Source organism: Lepidochelys kempii, chromosome 8 (genome assembly GCF_965140265.1).
Source record: "Lepidochelys kempii isolate rLepKem1 chromosome 8, rLepKem1.hap2, whole genome shotgun sequence".
In the NCBI taxonomy this organism is placed as follows: Eukaryota; Metazoa; Chordata; order Testudines; family Cheloniidae; genus Lepidochelys; species Lepidochelys kempii.
In genome coordinates, this window is record NC_133263.1 from 76,828,494 (window position 1) to 76,845,737 (window position 17,244).

At 36.5% G+C, this 17,244-nt stretch overlaps 2 protein-coding genes across 4 annotated transcripts in view; one reads left to right on the forward strand and one right to left on the reverse strand.

The window, feature by feature from the left end:
* GTF2B (general transcription factor IIB) overlaps positions 1 to 17,244 on the forward strand; it is a 32,413-nt gene that overhangs the window by 7,268 nt on the left and 7,901 nt on the right. Inside the window, exons 3-6 of one of the 2 annotated variants that reach the window (XM_073357149.1) lie at positions 12,289 to 12,422; positions 15,632 to 15,778; positions 15,915 to 16,044; positions 16,745 to 17,026. In XM_073357149.1, coding sequence (XP_073213250.1) covers positions 12,289 to 12,422; positions 15,632 to 15,778; positions 15,915 to 16,044; positions 16,745 to 17,026 — 693 coding nt within the window. The remainder of the gene's footprint in view (positions 1 to 12,288; positions 12,423 to 15,631; positions 15,779 to 15,914; positions 16,045 to 16,744; positions 17,027 to 17,244) is intronic. The other variant, XM_073357151.1, reaches the window with a different exon arrangement.
* The window catches only part of PKN2 (protein kinase N2), a 136,081-nt gene continuing 125,682 nt past the window's right edge, over positions 6,846 to 17,244 (reverse strand). The window contains exon 21 of one of the 2 annotated variants that reach the window (XM_073357145.1): positions 6,846 to 7,147. In XM_073357145.1, coding sequence (XP_073213246.1) covers positions 7,031 to 7,147 — 117 coding nt within the window. In that variant the 3' untranslated portion in view covers positions 6,846 to 7,030. The remainder of the gene's footprint in view (positions 7,148 to 17,244) is intronic. The other variant, XM_073357147.1, reaches the window with a different exon arrangement.

The following is a 17,244-nucleotide window of genomic DNA, read 5'->3' on the forward strand; positions in this document are numbered from 1 at the left end:
TGCCAATTGTACATGCATGTGCATGTACAAGTGCAGTCTGAGGACTGGTAAGAATTTCTTAGAGTAGTAGATCAGTAAAGTAAATAAGCTGGTCTTTGTAAGCCACCTGCAAGAAAAAGTGATGAATTCAGTTTAAAACACCACCATTTCTATACTTCACAAATGTAGTTTGGCACAAAGGCAAAAATCTGGTTCTGTGCATAGGTATATAATAAAATGCATTGATGTATAATTTGCTTTTTGGAAAAATGACAGACCAGGCAATGCAATAAAAAACCGAATTGGTAATGAAATCCTTTTTGAGTGAATGTCAAATTGCCATTTTTCTTAACTCTCTACTTTGGCTGTTAGGAGTGTCAAGTATTGGTCAAAAGGTGTATTTTTGTTTAATTACAGAACAGCAGTTGGCCTGGAATAAAATACCTGTAACACATTGGTTCCCAAAACCTGAAAAGTCTGACTTCCTTGATTTTTTTGATTTGTTTGTTTGGTTTTTTTTTTTGGGTTGGTCAGATTCTTTCTTGTGTAGCTTGGACAGAATCAGTACTGTAATTCAGGTGAGACAGTGTATATCCTCATAGCCTCTGGCTGAGCAGGAAGGAGAGAGGAAAAGGAAATGTGGAGGGAGGAATGGGGGGAGTTGGGAAAGCTGGAGAAATGCATGTCGCTTATTCTTCACACCATTATTTTTGCCTTTGAGTACTGCAGGAAATGCATATATCCCTTTTTTCCTAGAAGGTAATTAAGAAATGTTGGTAGTGATTTGACAGTGTTCTGTGTCACTACTTGAAACACTGTTTCAGTCTGTGGGAAACTGCTATTGGAGATGCTGCCTTTTCAATGGGATTTTAAACAGATCTTGACTAATTTTGGATGCTAAGGATTCTTTTGAACCACTTGTAAAAGCTGAGGTTTTGCCTTTGTGTCCTGGTAAAATTCAGTTTGATTAAATTCAGTCTACTTACAGTCCCATTTTCATTGCACAATAGTTGTCACTTTGTGTCCTAAAAGTTGTGTAGTTTTGGTATGCATTGTTAAAACAGGTTGCACACACTTTATAGTGGTAATTTGTAGTGAATGAAGATCTTACAGCTTGAAAGTGGTGTTACGTTAATTTATTCACGCAAGGACTCCCCTTCAGCTCTTCACTACCCTTCCTTTTACTTTGGACCTCTACTGCTCTTTCCTTTCCTTGCTGCTCAGGAACTGTTATTCAGCTGACCTTTTTTCCTGTCTCCTAGCTGCCAATGTTCAGCCCTTCTAGCTCTCAATTAAGATCTGCAATTTTGGCCCATAATATCAGTGAGATTTATGTGTTAATGCTAGAGTCTCAATCTGGATTGACCAAAACCTGAAATGCTATGGTGTTATGATCAGGTTAGGCCCCAGATCTGCTAGAATTTTACTGGAGGAATTCCTGCATTTCACCAAGTTCATTTGCCCTACTATTGCCAAAAATTAAACTAAGCCACTTTTTTGTAGCATGTACGGTACAGTAATGTGGTGTTTTGTGTGCTGGTTCAGGAGAAGATCCTGAATGCAGTTCTGAGTTGAGTTGATGATTTCAAGTTGGTTAAAACCCTGACCACATCCTTTTATCACTTCAGAGCAACTCGTCCAGCCTGCTGGACAAGGGCAATAAGGGAGGCTGGGATAGTGCTGAAAAACCTCATGCTCGGCAGCATTGACCTGCCAGTAAGTGCGGAGAGTGGCTACAATTGCTGAGTGGGAGTGAAGTGAAGAGTACAGAGCTGCCGTGGGGATAAAGGACAAGGTGGAGCCTAGCAGCTAGTTAGATGGGAGAGGCCTATGTGAAATCAGTCACATACCTAATGCATTGGGAGAAAGGGACCATGGACCTGCAGCGCATACCTGAAGCCCAGTTTTAATATATGGGTTGTTAATGTTCTGATCAGAAGTGTGGCGACTGGGGAGAGTATGTCTACGCTGCAATGAGACACTTGTGGCTGGCCTGTGCCAACTGCCTCAGACTCATGGGGCATGGGCTAAGGGACTGTTTAATTGTGGTGTAGATGTTCAGGCTTGGCTAGCGCCTGGGCTCTAGGACCCTGCAGTATGGGATGATCCCCTACCTTGAGCTAAAACATCTTCAAAACAATTAAACAGCGCCTTAGCCTGAGTCAGCTGGCATCTGCCAGCTGCGGGTTTTTAATTGCAGTGTAGACATATCCTGGATCTTCTCTTTCGATCTGCAGTCAGATGGCTCGAAGACAGTTGCCAGTTTAATTTTTCTAACTAGGTGGAGGTGGCAGTATAGCAACTTTTAGAGTCTTAAGCCCTATGTTAGGGAAACTGGTATTCCTGTTAACTGTCTGATATTGTCAGTTAAAACTAGTGGTTATTTTTCTAGTTCTTGATAAATTTGTGATTCTCATACTTCAGTGCCTGTTCCCATCGCAGTTATTCAATTTGCCATAAAGATGAGGAAAAATGTAATAAGGGAATTACTTTCCTCCTAGTCTTAGAATAGAATTAAATTGGAGGTGATGCAAGATCAGTGCTGAAAGTGTGTAGGTTGCAGTGAGGTCCTTAATTGACAAGCTCCTCATGCCTGCTCTCTGTAAAGAAGCTTACTGCTCAGACTCAAGGAAAACACGACAGTGTAAGCAAGCTGCATGTGATACAGTCAGTCTTCTGGGTCTCTTCAGGACACAGGAGAGAACCAGTGTCTAGTTCAAATTAGTCCTCTTTGCTTTCCACCTTCACTAGATCAGCAATGGAGGCAGGTGACCCATTTCAACCTTGCCCAGTGGCTCATTAGATGCAGTCCTGGTATTCTAGCCCCTTCAGCTATCATCTTGATGTTCAGTTCATGTTTTCCTTGAACTTGACACACTAGCTTATCCTTTTTTTTTTTTTTCTTTTTAGCTGCTCCAATGGATATATAGGGCCAAAAGGCAGAAGACCAAAATAATTTCTTTGGTTCTCTTTGGAGAAAGGAGAAAAGTCTTATTCTTTAGGTAGTAACAAAAAATCCTGAGGCACTTGACCTGGATCCAAAGCTTCAAAGTCAGTAACTGCCCATATAAATTGATGTTTATTAATAGCTATCTTGTTTTTCAATTTAGGCTGTTTCATGTAATTTTCATTTGTCTAGGTTTTCTGCTACAGTATGAGCTATAAGTGGCCTACTGTCTTCATTTAGATTATAATATCTATACTTCTAAAAACTTGGATTTGATTAACTTTAGCACATCTTTTGCATGAAATATAAATCTGTGGCACCATAGGACTTCATGGTTACCACTGCATTGCACATCAAGACTGTCATTGAAATTCAGAACAATCGGATAGAACTCAAGTCCTCATTTCAAGAATTCAGGTTCCTATAGAGTGAGGGAAAATTCGTTGAGCTGTTGTCAGTATAGTCTGTGTATGAGAAACATTTGAGTAGCTCTGATTTTCATTCAGTAGTGGGTGGTTACAGGCACTTCACTTGTAATGTTAATTCATTTTGTGTGTTAATACCATATGAAAAATCTGTTCCCCTTTAAAGGTTTCCTTGTCAAAACTGCAAACATCTAAAATTTGAAATGCCAACTTGTGGTATCTAAAATTTTACTTACTGAGGATGGAGAACTGAGCATTAGTGATAAGCAACTATTGACTCTTAGAATTTTAACCCTGCTTTTGTTCAAAGTTTCCTAGCCCAAGACATTAATAAAGAAAGTGTTCCTTGTCAGAAGTGTAATTGAAAACTTAATATCTGCATCTGTTACAGAACTGTACATCAATAATGAAGAATGCTGATACTTCTAAACATTCTGAACAAAGTTAACCTTTGCATGAGAACATATGGTCATTAACTTGAGTAGTATGTGTGAATAACAAGCCCTTTTGTTAGGCACTTTGGTTAGCATTTCAAAAATGTTTTAAGTTTAAGTAAAAAAAAAAATGGTTTTCTCCAACTTAAAAAAAGTCTGAACAGTACAGAACATGAGTGCCAAACAATTCTTTTATTCAAAATGACATTGTGTGAGATGTGGGAAATAAGGTATATAGTTGAACCTTAGACAGACCACTGGCAGTGGGAAAAGGGCTCTCCATAACCTTGTTCTTCCAATTAAACTTTCCCTCTACAGTTTAATACTTTGAAGACTTTTGCCTGAAAGTGAAGCATGAGGACACATTTTCAATGTACTCCCTCCTGAAGAAAATTAAGAATCTGAGAGCTTGACATGCTTTTATGACTCAAACATCTCAGGGTAGATAAAAATCAAGTTTTCAAATATGGGGTTTTTATTTAAATCAAAACTTTTAAGTACATTTTGTGTTTAAAATAAACCTATTTAAATTAAATTTGAAATTAGGACAAATTAAGTTATGGCCTAAATTTACTATAATCCGTTACTTAAAATTTAATTTAAATAAAAAAATTAATACATATTTGCTGCCAAAGTTTTTTAAAGAGTCAAACCACTGAACTAGTGGAAGTCACTGAAGGCACCTGGGACCAGTTTAAAGTGCTAAACAAGATATTGACAACAATAGCCTCTTCTGCAGATACAGAGAATATTTCTTCTTTTCTGTCAGTTTAATGACTAGACTGATTGGGAGTTGAAAAGTCAGGAAAGCTTGCTTTTCTTTTTCTAATACGTCTAAAAGCAAGGTGTGAGAGAATGAGATCTGCTGGTTCTAAAATCATGAAAAACATGGCGACCAGACACAATCAGTTGAGTTCACTAACTAAAGATAATACTTCCAGCACACTTGAGAGTTTTACTTAACTAATAAAAAAAAAAACCTAAATGCTGTTTTTGCACACTTTAATTGAATTCCAAATTTACGTCCAAATAGAGCTTGACACAAATCCCAAATAAAAATGAATCCTCTAGTAAATAAGAAATGCATCATTCACTGTTTTCCAACATCATAATTGTGTGGTTTTTTTTTTTTTAAAAAAAGAAAGTTAAGCTACGTAAATTGCTTAAATGTGTCTATACAGATACAGCATATTATCCTGTTAGCAAAAGGGATACAGTTTGGTGTAAAAGCTGTATTTAGTTGCAGACCAACATTCTTATTGATTGGTAACCATTAAATCAGCCTTTCTTTAGAAAAATAAAGTACAAATTCAAAATGTGATTAAAATAAACTATCTAAATTAAAAAGAGCTACAGCTCACTTCATTGGATGCATTCAGTGGAAAATACAGTGGGGAGATTTATATACATAGAGAACACGAAATAATGGGTGTTACCATACACACTATAAGGAGAGTGATCACTTAAGGTGAGCTATTACCAGCAGGGGGGCGGGGTGCGCAACCTTTTGTAGTGATAATCAAGGTGGGCCATTTCCAGCAGTTGACAAGAACATTTCGGGGGGGGGGGGGGGGATAAACATGGGGAAATAGTTTTACTTCTGTAACGAAACACCCATTGGAAATGGCCCACCTTGATTATCATACACATTTTAAGGAGAGTGATCACTTTAGATAAGCTATTACCAGCGGGGGGAGGGGGGGGTGGAGGGAGAAAATCTTTTGTAGTGATAAACACCCATTTTTTCATGGTTTGTGTGTATAAAAACATCTTCTGTATTTTCCACAGTATGCATCCGATGAAGTGAGCTGTAGCTCATGAAAGCTTATGCTCAAATACATTGGTTAGTCTCTAAGGTGCCACAGGTACTCCTTTTTCTTTTTATCTATATCAAGATTTCCTGCTTGATTTAAATTAAAATCTGATTTAAAATGCTTTTATTTAAATCATTCCATTCTGAAACCACTTGTTTGGAGGCAAGTATCAGGTTAGTGTTTCATAGTGAGTCAATACACCTTACTGACATGTTTCAACCAGGTAATTTAGGAATGGTCAATTTAACTGGTGATACTTAATATTAAGTGAGTGTTCTTCCATTTAAGATACCAAGTGAACTATTTCAGTCTTACTAGACTTAAACCACCAGAAGAAAGGACCCCAAAAAAGGTGTATTGAGCTTTCCAGTTCTACCTGAATCTGAGCTTTTTGATTGGTTGTAATGATATTTACTCTTCTTCAAAGTGGGATTCTTGTCTAATCTAGCATAAACAGAGGTAGATCTATTACATATGCGTATGACATGCTTATACTTTGTCTAAAAGTATTTTAGGTTTGAATGTGTAAAGTTGTATTTTTTTAGAGATAATCATTTTGCATGCTTGAAATTGCTGAAATTTCTAATAGATCTTTCATTCAGGATTGTTAATTACTGTTGGTAGAGCCTCTGTTAATAGGGACTGCCATTTAACATATTTTCTCAAAAGGATGCCAGAATATATTGATGTGTTCAGAAGTCACTGGTTGGTTTTCATTCTACATGTTTTTGCTTGATGCTGCAAGATCATGGCTCTCACTATTTTTTCTAATTTAAAAATAGCAATAATTTCAATGATCCCTAGATGGCAGCACTTTCCTTAATTAACTACAGGAATAAAATTAACTTTTATTGAATTTTAAAATAGTTCTGTACTGTATTTACAGTGCTCTTGTACAATAATGCAAATTAATTTTACTGATAATGGAATATATTTAAGACCAAAGCGCTGAAGGCTATAAAGTGTACTTTTTTGATGCAAATTTATAGCTACCTTTAAAGCACATCAAGAGTGAAAATGCACCTAAAAACAAATTGCAGTATGTCTGCAAGGGGAAACTTTAGACACTATTTCAAGATGCAATATGACTAGTAAACTATGAATCTGTTACTTTGGGTTCTAATTTTAATCTTGTTTATCTTTATTTTGCTTAAGCATCTACAGTTTAAGCTATGCTTTCTTTGCATTACAAATAAGATAAAAACCAGTTTGCCAAATGGAAAACAAAATCAACATGCATACCATTTCACAAAAGGTATTACAAATTGAGTGTACATTACTGTAAAGTAGTTGACAGTGTTCCTTTAAGATGTATAATTGCAGATAAAATGTTCTCAACACTAAGTTTCGTTGACACAAATATTTCCTTCATTGAGAAGTCATGTTTACTATAATTTTTTGTAAGACTACAGTACATCTAGTTTGTGATGGTTAGACATTTCTTAAACAAATCCTAAAAAGAAAGATGTGAAGTGGCATTTTAATTTTAGATGCTGACTTGAGTAGAATGCTGGATTCCTGTAGTATTTCCTCCACTGCATTTGTCAACTGTAGGGAAAAAGGCAAATGTTAGTCAGAAGTTTTCTGTTTTGAATTCTACTAAATAAGCTTTTCAGATGTTTGGGAACCTAAAATCAAAGTGGACTCTACTGTCTGTATTTGGTTTTGGGCAATATTTTTAAAAAGTAGCTGCATACCAGAATGGAGAAAAAGAAATGTTCGGGCAAACAGTGTATCATTTGTCCTGTAAAATACTTCATTAAATTAGTCTAATAATGGCTTTCCTTGAGAATGGACCCTATCTTCTGAGGATTTCTTCCTGAAGGCTTTCATAAAAGGGGAGAAAGTACTTAGCTTTACTTGTCTTCCTGACAAAAGTTAAATAGAGTTTAACTGCCTCCAGCTGGCGTTACAGAAGTATGTATTAACCAGTTTTGGGATTCTGCATGAAATGGGAGACTTGAAAATAGAGAAGGAAATACTCCCATGTATTGTACATTCTCCATCATTACTGATAACAATTGCAGTAAATAATTATAACCTATTTAAGTCATCACTACGCAGAAACATAAATAAATTTCAAAAGTGCTGACTCAGTATTTCCAAAACAATGACTGGTATTAGCGCTTGTAATGAAGTGCCATTTTACAGATGCTTCCAAACAAGGAAGTCCTTTTGGTAGGATTAGACCTAGGAATTTCAGCTCAATATTTGGATGCATGTCTCAGCCAGGAAAATTCAGTTGTTCTAAGTTCTGTTGCTTTACACTATTTTTTATACAATTTGTATTAAAACTTTGAAGTTGTCTATTTTATCATTTATTCAAGGGCCACACTTAATTTTGTGTGCCTAAATCTCTTATCAGGTTTTTAAAACAGTGGCTTTGTTCATTTAAAAAAAAATTTTTTTTAGCGACTTGTTGTGGTTAAATTAGCTACTTGTAATTAGCTACTTGTAAGAGTTCATATTTTTCTTGCTAATGTAAAATATTTGCATACTGCATCTAAAGATATATAATACCTTATATTCAGTGGTTGTTCTAGTTGATCCTTTTTTACTATATTGGCATAGTAATGTTAGTCTTCTGTTTGTAATATTTTGTAAAAGTAGGCAGTGATATGCTTTTTTTCATTCGCACAGGAATGGCTCATAACTCACAAGAGGCAGATCTTTGAGTGAGTCATTTAGGTCATTCCCATTTGTGTGGGAAATTATTACATCATTTCCCTGTACTCAGTGTTCTATTTATACCATGCCAATACTTGAAGTACATTTTGCTTTTTTTAGAGGCAGTAAACAGTATTTGGGAAGGTTGTCTTGAAGTGAAGTTATTACTAGGCCATAGAAGGAGCACTACTTAAATATTTACAGAGTTCAGGAGCCAGAGGATCATGCTGTCTGCTAACTTGAGTTGGGGTGGAGGGGGATGTGAGTCATGGAAAGGATGGATATCTGCTTTCTTTGCACAATACACGCTAGATTTTCTTAATTTTCTACCACTATACTCTTGAATGCAGTTCTGGTTCATGCTGACGTTTTTATATTCTTTGGTTTGTGTCAAAGCAATTAAGCATCCAGGGTGGATTTGATTTAAATCACTAGTCTGGAAGACTCGATTTAATCATGGATTTCTACATAAAAGTGCGTTCTTGTTGGTGGTTATAACCTTAATACATATTCTTCGCAACTCGGATGTAGGTTTCATTTTTAGAAGGTGTACACTACATTTTTTTAGTGATTTATTTTGAAAACTTTTCAGATTAATTTTGCAGCTATATCAGAAAATGGATGATTGGTTATTTCGTTTACCAAAGGTAAATGAAGCAGATACTTCACCTCCCAATGACTTCATAAATATCTCCAGTTCAACAGGTTAATCATTAATATTTGGAGGATTTTCTTGCCAGGCTGTATTAGGAGAACAGCATGAGAGAGACATTTAAATTTTTTATTTAACTAAAACAATGTGATCTATTCTGGATTTTTTTCTTCAATAGCAAACAAAAATATTTTAACAAAACAAGCATATGAATTTTTGAATTTAAACATTTGAGTTTTTTCAAATCAGGTTTTTTGTTAATTAAAATAGTTAAATTTTTTTTAAAAGAAAAACAACTTAAATTGACTGTCAGCCAGGTCAACATGAGAAACTTAAAATGTTGGCTCCTGCAGCTAACTCAGTCATCTTTACCTTCATTTTCCTGTTTTTTTTTTTTTTTTTTTCATAATCTGGAAAAGAAAAACAAGCTTTCCTGCTTTTTCAGGTCCCAAACGATTTCTCAGTTTGGAATGAATTAGTCCAAAGGAAGAAAATATTCTTTCTACACCAGCAGAAGAAGCTACTACTGTTAAGTGAGGTTGTCACTTCAACAGTCTCTGAATCCAAGTGCTTAAGTGACTTCCACCAGTTCACTGGTGTGAATTTCTTTAAAACATCATCAGGAAACATGTATTTCTTGAATGGTTTATTCCCAAACTGGGTCTCTCTTACAGTCTGCTGCCATTATAGGCTTTCCCTTCTAATGAGAGAATATGGTAGATCTCAAATCAATGAAGGCTACACTCAGAAAGACCTCAAGACTTCCGGAATATGCTGTTCAAACAGTTTCACTTTTGTTTCTACTGCCTGTCCCTCCCTTTTCACATTTTTCAGAGAGAGGTAAGGGATTGACTCTGTGTACACAAATTTGCAGAGGGACAATAGGGTTGTGGTCAGTTATTTCTTACCTCTATATATTTGTGTTATTTATTTAAAAACATTTTTTCTGTTAACAAGCATGTAATCTGTGGAGACACAAAGCCACAGTTTGAGAACTGCAAAATTACGCATCTCTGATAGTATCTTCTAGACTTAACACCGAGTCCCATTGGGTAGATAAAAAGATTAACCTAAATAATCTATACAGAAGCCCCTGGAACCCCATAAGATTGGGTCCCTAATCCATAAACTATTGGAACTCCTTTACAAAAGTTTTCTTAAACATTACATGAATATATTTGTCTCATACTATAGAATTAGAATTTATAATCCCTGTTCCATAATGATATCTTGGAGCTATAATGTATCTTTAGATAGGTTTTTTCCCTCAAAAAGCATTTTATCAAAAAAATCTGATTTAAATAAATCCATTTTTTTTGTTTTAAAAAAATCATTGACTTTTATCCACCCTGTAAGCATCAAGGTGATGCATAGGTATGAATATAGTTAAGACAGACCACTAGGTACCTATTGGGTTGAACAGCTAAATAGGCTTATCCTATGTTGGTAAGGGAGAAATTTCACAAATAATTGCTCAGTGTTATCTAAAGATGTTTTTGTCTCAAGTTGATTAGCTTAATGAACGTCAGACATGCTTCTCATGGTCTTTATGAAGAAAATGTTCCTTTTACAAATTTTTTTCCCATGAATTTTGCAGTTGGGCCTATATCCATTGTTCTTCACATGTTTCTTCTAAAGGGTCTTTCTGAGGGGAAGTTTATTCTTTATAACTTGGTGAACTGTTACTATCTCAGAGTACCAGTGTCTTTCTCACTATTAGTTGCTTATGGTTATCACCACTCTTTTTGGATCCTTACCTAATGACAAAATAATTACATTTCCTTATACTAGTCTTGCTAACAAGCCTCCTTTTGAGGGTCTGAGCACTGTTCATCAGGAGTAAAAAATCAGACTCCAGTTTATACTAATCAGATTTCTGTAGTGGAAATGTATTATGCAGTCACTATAATTATATTCTAGATAATACTTAGCATTGCCTCAGTGCAGGGGACTGGACTAGATGACCTGTAGAGTTCCCTTCCATTCCTACAGTTGATTCTAGTCATATTTTTGCAGACATTCCCTAGACTTGAACATTAAAATTCTTCGGAAGGACCATGTTTTAGACTTTTCTCAGATTATTTGTATCAGTGTTACTGCATTGTAGATTCTTTTCTAATATTAAAAAAATAAAAACTGAGAGCGGGGCTACTTCTCAGGTCTTACCGAGTTATAGCTAATGAATTTCTCCTTTTCTTATATGCTGGTGTTTTCAAATCTGGCTTGGTGATAACTACTCCAGGAGGAGATTGGGACAGACAAGAGTGGAGCAATAGGGGTGGGAAAAGCTGTCAGGAAGAGACAACTGCAGTGCTCCTCAGACCATTACCATTTGCTCCCGTAACATGATGCAGGTATAGAAACCCAAAGTGTATCTGAGGCAGACAGTTCAGTCACAGAACACGGGTTTGGCTCTTTTTCTTAGTCTGAATTAACAAAGTGATAACCTAAAGCACAGTACTTTAAAAAAAAAAAAAAAAATCATGCGTAAATATTCAATACACACATTCGGTGACGCTGCCAGATGTTAGGTTAAGCAGGGTTAGACTGGGTCAGGACTTAGAGAATATGAAGGGTAGAATCTGAAGGATCTGCGGGCAGCGATCGATCCAGCGGGGATCGATTTATTGTGTCTAGTCTAGTTGCAATAAATTGACCTCTTAGCGCACTCCTGTTGACTCCTGTACTCCAGCGCCGTGAGAGGCGCAAGCAGAGTTGATGGGAGAGCAGCAGCAGTTGACGCACCGTGGTGAAGACACCATGGTAAGTCAACCTAAGTACATCTACTTCAGCTACGTTGTTCACGTAGCTAAAGTTGCGTAACGTAGATCCTCCTCTCCCCCCCCCCCCCCCCCACCCCCCACCAGTGTAGACCAGGGTGAAGGAACATAATTGATGCTGCAAGAAGTGGTGGTGGTGATCTAGTTAGGTGACACACTTCCTTTCAAGTTAGTGTTTAATCAATGCCTTAGAAAGCCCACAGGGAGCAATAGGCTCCTGGAACAGCCTCTTGAAACTGAAGTCTTAATTCCTTTTGGTTATTAAAGATCCCAGGGCACTCTGTAAGAGTAGGAAAGTTTAACACTGTGTATTCTGGTTAAATACCTACCCAGGTAATTACATTCTCCTTACTTAAATCCTCTTTGCAGTTTTGAGTTACACCTTTTTTTACTTCCTGCTCCTCTAGTGTTTTGTAGAGTTAAATAGCTCCTGCACGTTATCCCAGAAGTGACTGTTGGTGGATGACATGATCCCTAGCTATAGCTGATAGCTCAGAGGGGTGCAGTCTGCATAGTGAGGCTTAATGAATGCAACATACTTTGAGGTAATGTGTTACAATAATGCAGATTATTACTTTTTATGAATTCAGGTGACCGGGTCATAGACGTAGGGTCAGAGTGGAGAACTTTCAGCAATGATAAAGCAACAAAAGACCCATCTCGAGTTGGAGACACCCAGAATCCGCTCTTGAGTGATGGGGATTTGACTACAATGATTGGCAAGGTAACATTTTAAAATACAAATGTTTAACATTTTTAATAAAATTTTATGTCAAGTACATATTTATATGGTAACAGGAAACCTATGCAGAGAATTGAATGCCATAAAAATAAAATGTTTGGTATAAACTGAATTCTTCACAATAACTACTTGTTATGGTCCAGATTTGGCAGTTTCCCCTCCTGTGTGGAGTAGGGGGTAGTAAGAAGGAATACTGGACTAATCGAACCTTCTCGGTAAGAAGTAAAACTCATTGATAGTGTTGTGGGGCTACCTACTTTGCTTTTCCATGGCTGCTGCTAAGGAAAATGCAGTTAGAAAAATGACTGTGTATCCCTAAGGAATCATACATAGATTTAGAACTGCAGAATTTTTCACATTTGGAATATACCTGAAAATCCTTTGAGGCATCAGTTAAAATTCTGTATTCAAACTAGGCTGTGTTTCATGAGAAATATTGTATCAATTTAGTATTTAAGATGAGGAGAAAGATAACTGTATGCATGTCTATCACCAATGCTATCTAACTGTTCGTTTGGCATAACAACATTAAAAATACAAATTTGGAATTTTCCTAGTTACTGAATGTTCCAACAGTTTGTAGTGTACATTATTTTTGACTGGCTTAATGTACTGTTATCCTGCTGCATTGTACATGTGTAGGATTATAAAACTAGTCATATGGAAGTTTAGTACCAGTTTGACACAGTAGTATGACCCACTTAGAAGTTTGCTATTTGTTTTGATATTGTAAACAAAAATCTTCCCTACTTCATGCCCTGAAGTGCATTTTGCACTGTGAAATCCCATTTTATACAGCAAAAGGTTTCCCATATTGTTAGTGTTGGTTGACCTTCTAAACGAAAATCTGTGATCCATCTTCCTCCAGTACACTTAAATACATTTCATGAGCTCCTAACTAGAACAATTAAAAAGTTGCAGTTCAAGATTGCTTTTTGAAAAATAAAACTTAACAATCTGATGGGTGAGCCTGTCTTATTAGGAAAGGTGTTCCATACCAGGTTTAACTGGGGAAATAGTCTTCCACTTTTGATTGACAGGCAATTGTGATTATCATCACTAGCAAAGGAAACCTAACTTGCAGTGATACAGTGAAAACTAGGAACATCTGTAACTAAAGCTTGGTATTCCTTTTTTAGAGACTACAAAATCTGAGTCCAGTAAAGAAAGTTAATTACGGGCTCTTCTCACATGAGAGGTGCCTTACAATGGTCAGCTCAATGCTATAGAATCAAGAGCACCTGGGATGAGGGGTGGTTGGTCCACCTTTCTCCTGTGTGGCTCATAATAAAAAATAATCCTGCACTGAGTCTGAAGTTTCCTCAGATGTTTGAGTTGCAGCAGTTTCTCAAGTTTCCTAAAAGCCTGAAACAGGAGGTAATAAAGTTTCTTCTTGCACATGAAAATAAATTTCTATTTTTTTATGATGATTTCTCCCTTGTTGTGGATAGAGAACACTTGTATTCTTTCTGGAGTGATGAGTTCTGCCTAAACACCCAAAGATGTCTGAGCAAGTTAAGTTGTGTACCACTCACAATGAATTTTATTTGAAGGTGTTAGCAAGGGAAGATTGTTGATCATTCAGAAAAATCTGAATTTCTGTCCATGATTTAAAGAACTGTTAGTTCTTTACTTTGGGAGCCATCTCATTTCCGTGTGAAAGGAGTTAATGGTGACAGGGACTCACCATGCAGACATACAGAGTCAAGAATTAATTGAATGGCCTACAATGAAGTTTACTGCAACAGCTGGTTTTCAGGCATTTTCTTAGTAATGAGAGCTTGGTAGTTTGACTCAGTGAAGGCAAGAAGAGGCAATAGGTGTAACATTTTGGATTTGTGTAACTAAATCACTGTTCTTCCCTGACATTCGCTAGTATCTGTGCACATTGCAATATATCACTCTCATTGAAGGTGGAAAACTTTGACTGCTTCTTGAAATGTTCCAAATAAGTATTCTTCTGTTACGCATCGAGGCACAACTCTAATAAAGAGCAAGGTGCTTCCAAGAGAGCTATCTGACATTAGCTATGTGGCACCAGAGAGGATATCTTAACTCAAGACTAATTACAAAGTAATCATTTTTCCTACCTTTAAAAGGCAGCAGTGCTTGGAGATTTTCAGCCATGTTAATCAGACATGCATTGTTTGACAAAGGTGCTGTTTTCAATATGGTGTTTCCTTCAAGTCCTTTAACTTTTGAAACAATTTGTATTGGGCAGGAATGATAAAATTTTTCACGACAAGCATCTTACACTTACGTAAATTGTAGAGACATGGGAGGGGGAAATGCATGTAGGGATTATGCATTGACATTGCCAGTTTGAGTAATCAAGTCTTAATTTTTTTAACATTTTTCTCAATTTTTCTTGGAGTGAGTGTGGGAATCCTTAGGGTTTTTTCAGGCATAACGTTTGGTTTCTGAATATGGCAACAACTTAAAATGCTTCCTATTCTAAGCAAGCAGCATCCCACAAATTGGTTTTGGATCAATCATTATGAATTGATTCAGCCTTTGACTTCCACTTTTTTTGTGTGAGCCATCATTGGAACAAATTGTCACTGTCCTAATCATAAAACTTCATCTTTCCAATCTACCATTCAGCCAAAATGAGCTGCAGCACAGACCGAATGGCACTCGGGTATTAGTCGTGTGAGGCTTGGCTTAGTGCGCTTGGGCTTTAGCAATTGTAATGGGCACATCCAGTGTTCCAATTCAGCAATATGGCTTGTGTTCATGGTATATAATAGTAGTATAATGAAGGTTTTGTGTAAGATATCTAGGCATGCTCACAAAGGCAGAGGTTTAATTATGCTTTATTAGCCGAATTAGCTAGCGAATTTGTGCTAGTCCACAATGAACCAGTGGGGATGTCTAACTTCAACAGTAAGGTTGTTTTAAAGGGACACATTACCTGTTATGTATCCATGTTTCCTTTTAGATTGAGAATGCTTGCAAGGTCTCCTGATAACCCTTCTCCCAAATCCTCTGATTTTCCTAGGAATGGAGATTCACAGTGGAGTTATGGTGGTATAGATATTACACGTGCAGTTTGGAACGCTGCTTGATTTTGAGATTTTTCACTTTATGTATTCCAACTAAGTCTTGAATTAGAATTTTATAAACCTGGAAAATTTGTACTTGAAATATTTCAAGTATGGAATCAGGTTCATAATAAAATCATTTTTCAGGGCACAGGTGCAGCAAGTTTTGATGAATTTGGAAATTCAAAGTACCAGAATCGCAGGACTATGAGCAGCTCTGATCGAGCAATGATGAATGCCTTTAGAGAAATTACTAACATGGCAGACAGAATCAACCTTCCCAGAAATATAGTTGTAAGTTCGTGTCTACTTTCCTTAAATTGTTCTGGCATTGACTTAGTTAGCATAATATAATGAGCACATGAATTTTTGATATTGCTGCTAATTAAATGGCCTAGAGATAATTAAATTTAGTCTTCTTGCTTTAAAGGATCGAACAAATAATTTATTCAAACAAGTGTATGAGCAGAAGAGCCTGAAGGGAAGAAGTAATGATGCCATTGCTTCTGCTTGTCTCTATATAGCCTGTAGACAAGAGGGCGTTCCTAGAACATTTAAAGGTAAGTTTTCAGTTGTACAGATTAAAGATATTTATTTTTATTTGATAAATTTAGCTAGTATTCTAGCAGTATGTTGGTAGGATCCAGAAATGGGGCTACAGTGAATGTTAATTTCAGCAACAGGCTACATTTGACTATTTTAATTACTTGAACAGTACTACTAATTAGGATTTTCCTATATGCAGCCCATTACTTCAAATGGATTATTGGGTTTAGCTATCTTGGAAGTTTAATTGTATTAAGGATATTCCTGAGTTACTATTTAAAATTCAGAATATGACATTTGAATACCACTGGAAGTATCTAAATGGTGTTGCCTGATGATCTGAGCATTGCAAGGATTCATCCATCTACATTTGAATCAACAGCTCCATGTTTGAATGGAACTTGTTTGTTTTGTTTTTGTGGGGTGTGGTTTTTTTTTGTTTTTGTTTGTGCATCACATTTGCCTCTTAAAGATAGTCAGACTCCATGGTCATTTGCAGAGCAGTTAGCAGTGGATTTGCATGATTTGAAAATTGTCTAATTTAACAAGAAATTTTCAAATGTGGTATAAGTATTAACTGTTTACAGTGGTGGCCTGCTTTGTGACCATTCTTTTATAGAGGGGGGCTGAAAAATACAACTATGGAGAAATTTACATGCTTAAATTGGAAAACAAACATCACTAAACCTACATTTTAATTCTTTCTTTATTTAGAAATATGTGCAGTGTCCAGGATTTCAAAGAAAGAAATAGGTCGGTGTTTTAAGCTTATTTTGAAGGCTCTGGAAACCAGTGTGGATTTGATCACAACTGGAGACTTCATGTCAAGGTTTTGTTCAAATCTGGGTCTTCCTAAACAAGTACAGATGGCAGCGACACACATAGCACGTAAAGCTGTGGAATTGGACTTGGTTCCTGGGAGGAGTCCAATCTCTGTAGCAGCTGCAGCTATTTATATGGCATCACAAGCCTCAGCAGAGAAAAGGACCCAGAAAGGTAAAATCTTCACAATCCAGCTTTATCCATTATTTCAACAGGCAATATGTAGGAAAAACTTAATTTAAGGCAAAGAAAATCTGTTTCACTGAAGTCTAAAAGAGCTTCATAAGCCACCAGTTCATGGGTGGACAATGAGAGACCCACAATAACTGACATTTTTCTCATGAAGCTTGAAATGTAAAAGTTAAGCACCGTTTAGCTGTGCTCCACAAATT